Here is a 14,300-nt window from a genome sequence, read left to right on the forward strand (position 1 = left end):
TACTTCTCACTTATTTTCACTCATTTTCTTATCCTTTTTCTTTATTTCTCTTCAACCAACACATTTTATTTACATTTTATCTCTCGCATATTTCCATTTACTTTTTTTAATCTCCATTTATCTTATTTCTTTCATTTCTACCAAATATGGCATTAAAAAAATAATCAAGGTGGAGAGGATGCTTCATTGCATCCTTAATATTAAAGTTAACCTCCTCATGATTCGCCCTCACAGTTATTTGTCATTTGGTTACATCAATGATTATATGACTATAGTATGGGAGGACAATTGATATCCTCCTCTATATCTAGGACAACAAAGTTAGTTAGAAAAACATATTTATCCACCTTCAAAATGAGATCTTCAATGACTTCATTGGGATATTTCAACAATCTATCAACCATATGTAATGTTATTCTTATTAGTTTGAAGTCTTCTTTCATTGAGCTTCATGGAAATTAAATGCAGCATGAGATTGATGTTAACTCATAAGTCACACAAGTCTTTACATACCAAGGTATTTCACAAAGCACAAGGAATAGTATAACTCCTTGGATAAGCAAGCTTAGGAGTCAACTCTTTATGCAACATTACAACTTTCCTTGAATTGGACTATTTCTCTATATTCTCCTCACAAATTTGTCTTGTGAGTTAAGAGTTCTTTCATGAACTTGGCATATATGGACAATTTCTCCAAAACTTTAGCAAAAGGAATCCAAATTTGGAGTTCCTTCAAAACATCCAAGAATCTCTCAAATTGCACATTTTTCTCTTTAGTCTTCTTGAAACGAAGATAAGGAAGTTTAAAACATGAAGGCAATTCTTGCTTCTTAGGTCCTTGATAAAAAGTTTCTTTCTTATACTACTTAAATGGAGTGTCACTCATTTTTCTCTCCATTCTTTATTCTTTTTCAAATTTTTCTCACTTTTTTTTTACATTTTCTTATCCTCTTAATTCTAATTCTTTATTCTTTCCACCTATCCTCTCCAAGATATCATAAACTATTCTTTAGTTTCTTTTCTTTCACCAACAAGATTTTATTTCTCTGTCATTATCATTTGCCCACTCCTTGTAAAGATAGCCTTGCATTGCCCCTTAGAATCCACTATATTAGTTGAAAATCCCCCACGAGGTTGTTCACTTTAGCTCTTGAAGAGTTGCCCTATCTTACGCTTACATGAAAACTTAAACACTAAAAGATGAAATAGAAATGACTTTGTCATTAGAGCATCCCTATAATTTCTTCCCAACATTCATAAGAGAACAAGTTGTTTGCAAAATTGACATAATCCTACATTAGCACATAGGATACAATCTTTAAGTTTCACCGCTAGAAGAGAAAAACAAATCCATGACTAAATTCTTAATCATAGACAAATTTTGAGGCAACTATAAGAAAAAGTTTGAAACTTAGACATTATTCATGAGAGAGAGCACATGAAATGATTGTTGTGCCTAAAACTCTCTCAATGTAACTTTTCATATTTTGTAAAAAAAAAAAACTTTCCATTTCTTTAAATCCTAGTTTCATACAAAGATGTGCACCATAAGTGTACAACTTATATACAAGCTAGCACAAAACAAAATGGTAAGAAAAAAAAATAGATGAAAAGGTCATACTAATGGTTGCCTAATTCTAGAAATGCTAAAATTGTTGTGAGAAGTTGTAAGAAATATGATGGTTACTACACGTTGTATAGAGTGACCATAGCAGTTTCTTTAGGGCTAAAAAGGTGAGACCTTTAGGTCATTTATCCTCTTTTGGTAATTTTCTTTTTTCTGAAATAAAGAATATTTCTCACACATAATTAAAAGTCATATATATAATAAAATAATCAAATTTATATTATTGACAACATAAGAAAATTCTAAAGGAATCGATGACACTCACACACACAAACACAAAAATTTAATGAGGTTCGATAAATGTGTCTATGTCATTAGGAGTAGAACATCTGTCTTTTCTTATTCATCGATAATGTCTTTTCTTATTCATCGATAATAAGGTTGTATCAATAGTCATTTAACTACAAATTCCAACAAATTCAGAACCACATGGCTAATTTCGAACCACCATCCCCTTATACCACTTTCACTCCAAATAAAAACCATTCCTTTAGCGTTTTTAGGTCCAACTCCAACACCTGGGCACATTTTAAAGTGTTTGCATATGTAGTAGCACCACAAAACAACTCTGTGACAACAGCATCATTTCCATACACTTAGGGCTTATTGAACACAGATAACAGAAACCCCTCTCTACGTTCACATACCATATGATTTAGTCATGATTCATTGACCCTTATCTGGATGATTGTTGTGGGTGCAACTTTTCTTCTGCCCCAGTGTTACTTTCATTCAATGAAAATATGTAGCGAGAAAATGCTAGGTGTGTTTAGTTTGTTTTCTTTTTTAATCTGAGTGGATAGTTCATAAAAAGTTAACCCCATATTTTTATTTAACCTCTACTTCATTTTCTAGTCGTTCATCACTAAAGCCCACTCCTTTGCCTCACTTTGTTGGGTTTGGCCCATGAATGTTCAGAGAAAATCAACTTCAGTGGTCATGGACTGGTCCATTAGATAAAACGATCAGTTTTTGTAATTCCAATTTTCACTTGTCTCCATCACCTAAGGAACAACACCCACTTTCATCCTCATCTCTGACTCCAACAGAATATCAGCCACCATATGAGCACCAAGGTTTGGGCAGTTCCAGCGGTGGGTGCTTGGCCTTGGCCAGCATATGCAATAACCCAAGCTTCATCACACTGCATGACCCCTTGGCTCACATTTCTGAATTCAATTCAGGTGGCTACAATGGTGGTGGTGGTGGTGGTGGGTCGATTGCAATGTCCAAGAGTCAAACCTTTGTGACTAACACGTTTTCTTGCTACTTTGCTTCCGCCACGTGCAACCCACTGAGCAAACTTTCCTCTTTGGTTCTGATTTGCCGAAGCTTGCTTCTTCTCCAAAGTGGTTCTTGCTCGCACCTTCAATTAGGAGTATAGAGGAGACTCTGTATTCTAAAAAATGAGCCTCAGAAGCACTTCTTTGGTTTTTGGATAAAATGAATCATGAGTGTGCATGCTCACTCATTTTTTTTTTAATCTATCAAGTAATTTGTTGTGTTCATTTTCTCTGGTGCAGAATGAATCTGAAGTGAAGCTGCTTTTACTCGTCTGTATGTACTATAGCATATTATGCGGGTGGGCCACACCTGTTACACCTTGTCTACCATGATAGACAGTAATCAAAGGAATCATTTTTGTTTCAACAAGTGACCGTTTTGTTCGCAGAGGCTGGTTATCTTTAGAGTAATTCTGAGCGTTACACAAGGTTTTGTTTCACCTGCATTATTACCCGTGGTAGATGATGAATCACGAGGCTTAGAAAAAGGTTTGTAAATAAATGTTGTATACAAAATATTTCTAGAAATGAGCCATTTTTGGATAACTCATTTTTACATTTTTTATTTTTCTTCCTTGTTCCTTAAATGGGAACCCCTGGTCCCAATTCCCAAGTTCCCAAACTTGCATTATTGTTGAAAATATAGCCACTGGTTTGAACTCATGCATCAGTCGTTTGAATTAAAGCCACTGGGCACATGTTTATGAAAAGTATCGTACGTAAATTGCGTGTAATAAATTTGGTATTTGACTAGTATGAAGATGACGCGTTGAAAGACCATAGTGTGGGGGTTAAACCCCATCATCCATTGTTTTCCTTCATTTTTCAGTACTCATGGTATAAGCTGTTGGGCGTAATTAATACATTACACACTAGTTATAAAGATGTTTGTTTATTTATTTTTTTCTCAATTAGTTAGTTTTAAAGTTTCTATCTATAAATATAAATTTGTAAAAAAAAACTGTAAATATAAATTCATAATGTGAGAATTAATTTGATATGCCTGATAATTTGGTTTTGGATTTAAGGCTTCACCCAGTTTCTTCAGTAATCTAGTCTTCCTCGTAGTATTTATTGAAGAGCTAGAAATCTGACCCAAAACAAAATCATACTAGCATTTTCTTCTTCTTTTCTAAATGGAGTGGGGTCTTAGCCCCGGCTTACAAACATTTTTTAATTTGACTTAATATGGTTTTGAAGTCGGTGAGTCATTGTCTTTTTTATTTTTAATTCTTGTAAGTTTTTTTTGTCAATTTTAATTCTTTAAGTTGGGATTTTTTCAATTTTGGTCCTCATAAGTTCTTTTTGTTCATTTTTAATTTTTATAAATTTGTATTTTTTTAATTTTAATCATTTTAAGATTATATTTTTTTATTTATATCTTCAAAGTTTGTGCTTACATGAATCAAAATTTAAAAAACCACAAACTTACAGCACTAAACATGAATTTACACGTATTAAAATTAAAAAAATAAACTTAGGATACCAAAAATAAAAAACATTAACTTAAGGATTGAAAATATATTTAATTCTTTTTAATTTTAGATCTAGAAGGTCCCCCCTCAATACACAGTTGACCATCAATATCAAAGAACACAGAACACATCATACCATAAATTAGGAGAACATGAAGTAACGAATAGAAGACAATAACCGCACTAGTCAAGTCCAAATGTGGTAAGCGATTCAGAAGTTTTTGTTAATTACTTGCTTTGGATGAGACATGAAGCGCACGGGAATGAAAAAACCTTACTCAAAAATGGAAATACATTGCATTGCACAACACTGACAAGCATGAACTGAGTATAACAAAAAAGCAATGTGAACACAAACTCTTTAATCTGTGTCTGTGCTTCACGATGCTATTTACTTGCTTTAATCGTGTCTTTGTGCAACAGAGGACAGCCAAACACGGAAAATGCATGTATGCATTGAAACAACACCAAGAGTCAGAGAAAGAAGCATAGAAGCAATTTCCTCAATTGGTGCTACTACTACTACTACTACCTTCATATCCAAGAACAAGAAATTTGAGAAGATAATCAACAGTGAACCAAGCTCTTAAAAGGGGTTTCTCACTTTCTCTTCATTATGGTTTTGGCTTTTCTCAGAGAAGAAATGAACCTCTTAGATAACAAGACATTGGCAAAAGTGTTGTTTGTCTTGCATTTTCTCTTAGCAGTTCTCTTGTTCCCTCTTTACATGCAACCAGAGCCCCCTGCTGAGGTAGCTCTATGTTTAGGTGTCATCCCTTGCTTTGTCTTTGTTTACGCCACCATTGCTTGGCGAGCCAGTACGTACATGCAAAAGGAATATTTGTTTACCATTTGAGAATGAACTCAGTGAAGGAAAACCATGTTGATTAGCATTTGACAGATTGAGGAACTGGCTACTTTTAGCTGCAAGTATTTTTTTTTTTTTAGCATTGTTCTACATGCAAGTAGGATGAGTTTTTTGTTCAAGTAGAGAGTTGCAGATAGATGAGATATGATATCCTATGGAGAGTTTTGTAGATAGTCAAAATTATGCAAGGGAAGTTTTTATTCACCACCTCATCTCTTTGTTGTTTGTAGTACTAATCACTTTGCAGTGAACAAGTTACTCGATCTTCTCCAAGATTGATTTCTCCATTCACATCTAAATCACTATTAATTGGAGAGTTTTCTAAAGGGGTGTGGATTGGGGGAGATTCTTAGGTACTCAAAGAGTGAAACTGGCAACGATTGAGATTTTGTTTCAATTAAATAATTTTAATTTAATCTAGTTGCTTAAGCAGGTATCCTATCCACTTGCTAAGTTTTTAGTGGAATTAATGTAGTATCTTAGGATACACATTAGAGGTCAAGTACAAAATTCTTTGGTTCTGTTTTTTTTTGTTTTCCTGCTTACTAGTTACTACTTACTGCTATTATTCCAGAACTTCACCAAGTCATATAATGAATTTCATTCCTCTATATACTTCATTTTTTTTAAGTATATAGGCGCTTTAACTAATGAGTAATGACTCATACGACCATGACCTTCTCTTTGGATGCTGCATTATAGGGATCCCTGATCCATCGTGTTATCTTGTGACAAATATAAAGATGAGAAAAATACAAATAAAGTATATCTGTTCTTTTCCTACATACTGCTTTCTTTTTTCTTCATAATTCTCATTCTGATATTGTATCCGATGAGTGTTCATAGCTTTAGTCATGACTGAGCTTTAGAATTAGGTGATGTCAATTTTGATATTCGGAAAGAACATAGGTTTAATGGTTTGATTTGATGCTTGAATGCTCTTGTGGGAGTTGAGTCCTTGGCTACTAGCCTGTTTCAAATCCTCATTCATACGAAAGTTTGTTGAGTGTTGTCATTTGCTTATTCAAAAGAGACGGGTACATAGGTTGATTTCTTTTCCTGGGTAAGGGAAGAGGGTAATCACTTTAAATTTACAAAGGATAATATGTTACACTGGGTATCTGGGTGGACCTGTAAATTTCTACATATGTTACAGTATCTGGGTGGACCTGTTGGATTTTTGGAGTCTTGGAGTGAAGTTCTGAAGGATGGCATGGCTTCGGTCCCACATTGGTTAATTATCTGATATGAGTGATGTTTATATAGTATTGATGCACACAAGTGATTGGCCAAACCTAAAAGATTCCAAACAAAAACTACTGAAACTCTTAAGTTTGACCTTTTAGCTTTCAATCCAATTTAATATTTTTTTTATAAAAATTAATACTTAATGATTTTTTTTAGTTTTTGTTGTTGATCCTTTATGTAGGGTTTCTCAAAGTGATATCTCAGTGAGGTAAATCTTTAACCCTCCTCCCTATAACTTAAATTGTAAGATATTAATTATAAATGCGTAAATTTATTTTTTTTAGTGGGTTTGGTCCATTTTTCATTATCTTTTTCCCCTATTTCAAAAGGTGTATTCTTTTATATATATATATATATATATATATATATATATATATATATGTATATATATAAAATAATTTATATTATAATCTTGCTTATTTATCTAGAATATATTTTTGGGTAAAATTAATTTAATACTAAATTTTGTAAAATATTCTTATGAACTTTTATGAAATTTAAAAGGTTAAACCCCTCTCTTGTGCCGAACTCTCTCTTGCAAAAGGCTAGTCCTCAGTTTTTTCAACGCATAAAAAAAGACTTAATTACATAATCAATTCTTTCATTGTAATTAAAATTTTAATTAAATTTCTTAATTATTAAAAAATTCAATCAAGTTGTCTAATTATTAAAGTCACTACAAATCCTACCATTTCTGTAGTAGTGTTTTTTTTTATGTGGGGTGAAAAAAAAGATAAGAAACAGAAATATAATTTTGTTATATATTTGTACTATTGAATTATGATTCTATGGAAAGAATAATTTTGAAATTGTAATTGAATTTCTTAATTATTAAAAAATTCAACCAAGTTGTCTAATTATTAAAGTCACTACAAATCCTACCATTTCTGTACTAATGTTTTTTTTTTTTATGTGGGGTCAAAAAAAGATAAGAAACAGAAATATAATTTTTTTATATATTTGTACTATTGAATTATGATTCTATGGAAAGAATAATTTTGAAATTACATAAAAACCCATCCACCTGGGAAGTGAAAATAGCATTTTATTAGTGTGAATAGTAGCTCAATAGTAACACGTCACCCTTACGTCCGAATGCGAGCAGAGCTCTCTGAATACAAAAGCCCAACCCCCGAGTGTGCAAACCATACCCAAATAAAATAAATAAATAAAAGGGATTAATTATAAATTTGGTTCTCAAGATTATTTTAAATAATTTAATTTTTTAAAAAGTTTAATTTTATTCTCAAATTTTTAAAATTTAATAAATTTAATTTTTAAAATATTTCGAATGATTTGATTTAATTCTCAAACTCTTAAAAATATAAGAATCTAATTAATTTATTTTTAAAAATTAAAAATTAAATTAAATATTTTTAAAAGTTAAAGATTAAATTAATTTATTTTTAAAAACTTAATCAAAATCATTTTTGTTAAAATTTAGGGAGCAATTGAATAATTTAAAATAATTTAAGCATCATGTTAATAATTAAGACAAATAAAAATAGAAAAGCTTTTGCCTCAGAGGTATTATTGAGTATTTTAGAGAGAAAAGAGAGAAGCTTAGTGATTTCAGAACACAATGGAGCAACCACAACTCTTGCATGACCCAAATTTCCCTCTCTTCAAAACCCCTTCTTCACCCGCCGTAACCACCACCGCCACTCACAAACCCCTTTCAACCACACCCATCACCACCACCTCCAACGGTGAGCGTCGAGAAGACCACTCCGTCGAAACCGCCGCCACCGTTGCCGCCGACGCGGAGGCGTTCGGCGACCTCGGGCTGGCGGAATGGGCGGTGAAGACGTGCCGGGAGCTCGGGATGCGGAGGCCGCGCCCCGTGCAGCGGCGGTGCATCCCGCGCGTGCTGGAGGGCCGGCACGTGCTGGGCATCGACGAGACAGGGAGCGGGAAGACGGCCGCCTTCGCGCTCCCGATCCTGCACCGTCTCGCCGAGCATCCCTTCGGCGTGTTCGCCCTCGTGGTGACGCCCACGCGCGAGCTCGCCTTCCAGCTCGCCGAGCAGTTCCGCGCCCTCGGCTCCGCCGTGCACCTCCGCATCACGGTGGTTGTCGGGGGCATGGACATGCTCAGGCAGACCAAGGAGCTCGCCGCGAGGCCGCACCTCGTCATTGCCACCCCCGGGAGGATCCACGCCCTGCTCCGCAATAACCCTGATATTCCCCCCGTTTTCTCCAGAACTAAGGTAATGAATAATTGAATTCAGGGTGCGTTTGGATTAATAATTAAATATTTTAGTTAAGGGATAAACTGTTTTTCCTACAAACACACTCTTAATTAGATGCCTTACACTTTAAGTCTTAAGGTGAGTAATCGAGATGAAGTATTTTTTTTCAGTATTTTTTGTTATTGCTATTGCTCTTGTTTTAAAGCGGGAATGCAGATGATTTTAGTTGAGACGTTGAGTAAGTGGTGATTGGGGTGATGAGGGTGATTGATTGATGCTTTTTGTGTAATTGGATTAATTCATTTTAGAGTGACAATGAAAGAAACTTAAAATGTGTTTGACTTATAGCCTATATTGAAGAAATAATGTGTTTTCTTTAGTTTTTTTTAGAGCTTTTGGAAAGAAACGTGACTATTTCCCATAATTTAAGGTTTCCCTAACAATCACATATAATGAAAAGATTGTGAGCTATGAAGTGAAAAAGGTTATTTTTCAAAATAATTCATTTTAAAACGTGCACAAGTTTGGTTTATTTGAGAAATTTTTGAATGAAACGGAGGAAAGTTATACTGGAACTGGAAGTGTGTGAACTGTGCAGAGAATTTGGAAATGTTAGATTGAAGATGATCAAAATTATCTTTTATGGTGAAGTTACTTATAAAATTTTATTTCATGAAACTCTTACTATTGGCCTTCTGAAATTGTAGTGTATGGTAGTGTTATGATATTGGCCTTCTGAAAAAATGAAGCAGCTTTCCAACCAGAGTGATCTATATTGTCTTTGGATAAGAACTCCTCCTAGAAAGAGAAAAACAAGCTACTATGTCTCAAAGATGGAACTAAACTATCCATTGATTAGAGTCTATTTGCCTATATTAGTACTCAATATTTAATGCTGTATGCTTAATCATTGCTTTTTATTTGTGTTCATAATTCCATTCTTTGAATTAATATTTGATCTTTGCTTCTGTAGTTCCTTGTCTTGGATGAAGCAGATCGTGTCCTGGATGTTGGTTTTCAGGAGGAATTGAGATTTATCTTTCAGTGCTTACCAGAAAATCGACAAAACCTGTTCTTTTCTGCAACAACTACAAGTAATCTGCAAAAGTTGCGTGAACGTTACCAAGATAAGATGTATGTCTATGAGGCTTATGAAGGTTTTAAAACAGTTGAAACACTTAAGCAACAGGCTATATTCATCCCTAAAAAGGTGAAGGATGTATATTTGATGCATATTTTGGCTAAAATGGAAGATATGGGAATTCGGTCTGCCATTGTATTTATCTCAACATGCAGGTATCTTTCTAGATGACTTGTTGCTACTTTCTGCTAATATATTACACAATCCTGCCTGATTATTCATTTGTTTGATACTCTAGTTTGCATTAGCTGGTTTCTGTCTTGAAAATTGATATCTAGTATCAAGTTTTTACCTTTGACTACTTTTCTTCATTAAGTGATTAGGATTTTATTAAAACTTTCCGCCTTCTCATTCTAATATTGGCACGATGAAATTTGACCGTATTAGTTATTGCATTGTTGGCAAATATGTCTTCATTGACTTTGTTGGTTATTCTGCTTTCTTTTGAAAGGTTGTTTTGTCTCTGAATTCTGACATCCCAAGTTTGGGATTAATGACAGCGACTGATTTCGTTTATATATTGTTCCTGTTGAAATAATAGGGTTTTGATAAGAAAGGAGGGAAAAAGTGAGAATATAGACAGAATAATAGGATATTAAATTTATATGGTGTATTCTGACGTGTCATGAAACAAAGATAAAGCACTAACACCTATTCATGCTTAGAATTAGGTTATGTACTGAACTTCTAACCCTAATCAAAGGTTCAATTAACTAACTATAAAGGCAAAAGAAATCCCTTTGAACAAGGATCCTAAAATGATAAAATCTCTAAAAGCTAAGTTGCACAATTATCTGTAAAATAAAAAAATTATCCTACCCTACTACTGCCTTTCTCTTCTAAATATTTTGTAGATGTTCCTAACAGTTCCCAAATTGCAGAGATTGTCATCGTTTAAGTTTAATGCTGGAAGTGCTTGATCAAGAAGCAGCAGCTCTGTATTCATTCAAATCACAAGCTCAGAGGCTTGAAGCACTTCACCAATTTAAATCAGGAAAGGTTTCAATACTGCTAGCAACTGATGTTGCTAGCCGCGGTTTGGATATTCCTACAGTTGATCTTGTCATCAATTATGATGTTCCAAGGTTACTTTTTCTTGGACCAATTTCTGTATTTTCTTAATTGCCATCTGAAGCATTTAATTACATGAATTGCAACTATTCATCTGCAGGTTTCCACGAGATTATATTCATCGTGTAGGTCGTACAGCAAGAGCAGGTAGAGGGGGACTGGCTTTGAGTCTTGTCACCCAGGTTAGCACATTTTATATTAATATGAAAACTTATATAATTATCTCTGTTATTTGAATCTAAGTTTACATGCATTATGTTTGTACCTTAGAATTTATGCTTGAAATAATTTTTGTTAAATAAATTGTGAGGACTATTGCTCATTAAACAAACACTGCATGTGAGTGTTTGATCACTTTGATGTGGTAGCTCTAGCTCATTTAACACTGTACTTGAGCCATACAACACACTACTTCTGGGTAATCCTTCATGAGTGATTCATGGATAGAGGGCCTACCACAACCCTCCTCCTTTGCCCAAGCTTGGGACCAACTATTAGACCATAGATGGAGTTATATAATTCAACAGTTGAATTGATAAATTTTTGCATCTGTAGAAGTTATTAAAGGTGTCATTTCGCTAAATTGGACACCTCTTGTCAATTGATCTGAGAGAAAGAGATGATGCTGACAGTGACCATTGCCATCTAAATTGAGCTCACGCGGATTATGAATCCAAGTATCCAACTAAGATATAGTACTGTTGTACAAATTGCATGGATCTTGGGGCCTGAGATTCATAGGGACAGTAGTTATACAAACTGCATGGATGATGGATCTTGGGGGAATGCCCTCAATTCCTAATGAATTGAATTTAATATCCAACTAAGTAGAAACTGGATCCCTGACATATGAATGTAAATCTGGGCTTCTGAACTTGAGTTTGGGTATGTTGCTAACTCTAGAAAAATTAGTTGCCTGCTTGTCTTGTGTGAAAGTGGTGTCTTGAGTATCTTGATGTATAACCATTTTTAACATTTGATAGCTCTATATGTTGTGTACTTGTGTATGGCATAGTTTTGTATGGACTCTGAATATAAATAAATCCATTCTGCTGGGTGGAATTATCACTCAAGCATATTCAGATAATATTTGTTTCTCTCCCCTAACAGACTATCAAGACTTATGTCATTATTAAGTTCAATTGAGACTCCTTATTGTTCAGGTTTCGGTTAAGGTTGAAATTCCAAAGTTTGATATTTTTGTATGAAAATATTCATAGGAATCACATGTACTATAGCCTTGGTTGCAAATAGGTATAATTAATAGCATCAGTAGGATGTTACAAACTCTGTCGTAAATTGTCTATGTATATTGATGTGGTTTTGCTGTTTGCCGATGCAGTGTTTATGGAATGAGATCATTTTAGGATTCTGATATTTGTATTGCATTAGTTTCCTTATTATATCTCTGTTTAAATTTGTCATTTGCAGAATGATGTTGATCTTATTCATGAAATAGAAGCACTTATTGAGAAGCAACTTGAAATGATTGAATACAAAGAAAATGAGGTGCTTTCTCTCATGAAAAAGGTATGTTTTTATTGGGTAACATTTTGTTCCATCGAATTGTATATTTAGTTTAATTAATTTTTGTGTGTCTAAATAATTGTGGCTTTTTTCAATTATGAGCTATGTAAAGCTTCTCTTTTTAATTTCCAATTGACTTCTTGACTGTGATGTATTGTAGGTTTTCAGTGCTAAGAACGTAGCAGAAATGAAGATGATAGATGATGGCTTTGAAGAGAAAGCTAAAGAGCGGAAAAAACAGAAGCTGAAAATGCTAGCAGATAAAGGATTGTTAAATAAAAGAAGTAAAAAGAGAAAACGAAATAAAGAATTTGCAGAGGAAGGGGAAGAACAAAAAAATGAGGTGGAAGCACTGCATATACTTCTGTTTTTTGCCAGTGATTAACTTGCGTATATGGTTTTTATTTTGTTGTGCTTCTTGATTGTGGCCTTTTTCAATTATGAGCTATTTAAAGCCTCTTTGTAGTTTCCAAATTCTTAAAAATTTCCAATTGACCTGTTTACTTTGATGATTGTGTAGGTTTTCACTGTTAGGAATGTGACGGAAATGAAGAGGATGGATGAGGATGGCATTGAGGAGAAAGCAGAAGAGGGGGGAATACAAAAACTTAAAATGCGAACACAGAAAGGTTTGTCAAAGAAAAAAAAGTTAAAAGAAAGAAATAACGAATTTGCAGATGAAGGGAAAAAACAGAAAAAAGAGAAAGTAGAAGCATTAGCAGATATAGAAACTCCAAAGAAAAGGAGTAAGAAGAGACAGTAAATTAGTATATTTAAGGAATTAGTACTTAAACCATAATTTCTGAGTACAGAAAGCATATTTTTGAAGAGAAGAAGAGAGGTATGCAGTGAAGTTAAAGTGGATGGAGGAGAGAAGCTAAAGCATATTAGCGATTTGGTAAAATGGTTTGTTATTGTTTTCACGTCTTCCAAGGATGGCAGATTTTGATTGTCGGAGTAGATGTGAGATTAATACATTAGATCTCAGGACTTGAATACGTTGTAATAGTCAAATGGAGACAAGGGGTTGGGGTTTTAAATCAGGAAATTCTAGGCATTATTTTCACCTGGAATTTTGTATGATGTCTTTTTCATATGATATTGATTGTATCGGGTTTATTTTGGCCTCTTTTTCTATTGGGGATTGTTTGATCTTGAGGCCTAAAACAGGACCAAATAACTGGATTTGAACCGTGCAAAAACATTCAATCCTAGCCATTGGATAATGGTGAGTCAGAGAATCTTTGATTTTGTAGCCAATTAGTTAAACTGCTAATTTAGCTTTGGAAATTACATAGTTGAAAAATTGTCATTCTTGTTAAGTGAATTATTCCAGGTTAGCAGTACCAATAAAATTATAAGATTGCCCAGTACTTCAGATAATGAAAGATATAGAGGAGATATTGCATGAAATATTTTTATAAGCCATTTAACGACAATACCCCTCTATGCATCATATATAAGAATATGGAGTGGGGGTTGCACCCCCTCCTCCTTTTATAGTGGTTGTTCTCCGACAATACCCCTCTATGCATCATATTGTGATTTCACCTTTTAGACCAATCATTCGTACCACAACATGGGAACATCCTTTTGCCTTTTTGACATGTTCAAACGACAAGGGGTGTCATAAAGTGGAGCAAGATTTGTCTGGGGAGGGGCACCACAAAGGTTCTTAGTGTCACTTGATATTATTGATGATTATCAGTGTGTTTCCAAGGGTGGTTCGATCTGCTGCCTCAGTCAACTAAGAAGGCATAAGTGTCTAATGTCCTTCCAATGTTGGTCTCTCCAAGCTACTAGAATCTCAGCATTTACTTCCCACTAGTTTACAGATGATCATGTCTTCCTTGTTTTCCTCATCTTTAT

General features: G+C 34.1%; 1 protein-coding gene and 1 long non-coding RNA gene across 2 annotated transcripts; both read left to right on the plus strand.

Annotated features, from left to right (window-relative positions):
- Nucleotides 1-2,518: 2,518 nt before the first annotated feature.
- On the plus strand, nucleotides 2,519-5,526 carry LOC114424394. Its single transcript, XR_003668983.1, has 2 exons — nucleotides 2,519-3,399; nucleotides 4,809-5,526. It is a non-coding gene; the product is annotated as an uncharacterized LOC114424394 (long non-coding RNA).
- A 2,507-nt stretch (nucleotides 5,527-8,033) lies between these two features.
- On the plus strand, nucleotides 8,034-13,753 carry LOC114422079 (DEAD-box ATP-dependent RNA helicase 36). The gene is made up of 7 exons (XM_028388271.1): nucleotides 8,034-8,710; nucleotides 9,666-9,988; nucleotides 10,715-10,918; nucleotides 11,005-11,086; nucleotides 12,336-12,434; nucleotides 12,592-12,774; nucleotides 12,952-13,753. Exons 1-7 carry the CDS (start codon nucleotides 8,084-8,086, stop codon nucleotides 13,192-13,194), a joined length of 1,761 nt encoding a protein of 586 aa, XP_028244072.1. The 5' UTR covers nucleotides 8,034-8,083; the 3' UTR covers nucleotides 13,195-13,753.
- Nucleotides 13,754-14,300: the final 547 nt, after the last annotated feature.

Source organism: Glycine soja, chromosome 8, assembly GCF_004193775.1.
Source record: "Glycine soja cultivar W05 chromosome 8, ASM419377v2, whole genome shotgun sequence".
NCBI lineage: Eukaryota > Viridiplantae > Streptophyta > Magnoliopsida > Fabales > Fabaceae > Glycine > Glycine soja.

What these genes read in the sequence shown, in the direction of transcription:
- LOC114422079 (XM_028388271.1), top strand. Translation starts at nt 8,084, where the DNA reads ATGGAGCAACCACAACTCTTGCATGACCCAAATTTCCCTCTCTTCAAA. An exon ending in CCGTTTTCTCCAGAACTAAG is followed by an intron (nt 8,711 to 9,665) that starts GTAATGAATAAT and finishes TTGCTTCTGTAG; the next exon opens with TTCCTTGTCTTGGATGAAGC. An exon ending in GGGAAGAACAAAAAAATGAG is followed by an intron (nt 12,775 to 12,951) that starts GTGGAAGCACTG and finishes ATGATTGTGTAG; the next exon opens with GTTTTCACTGTTAGGAATGT.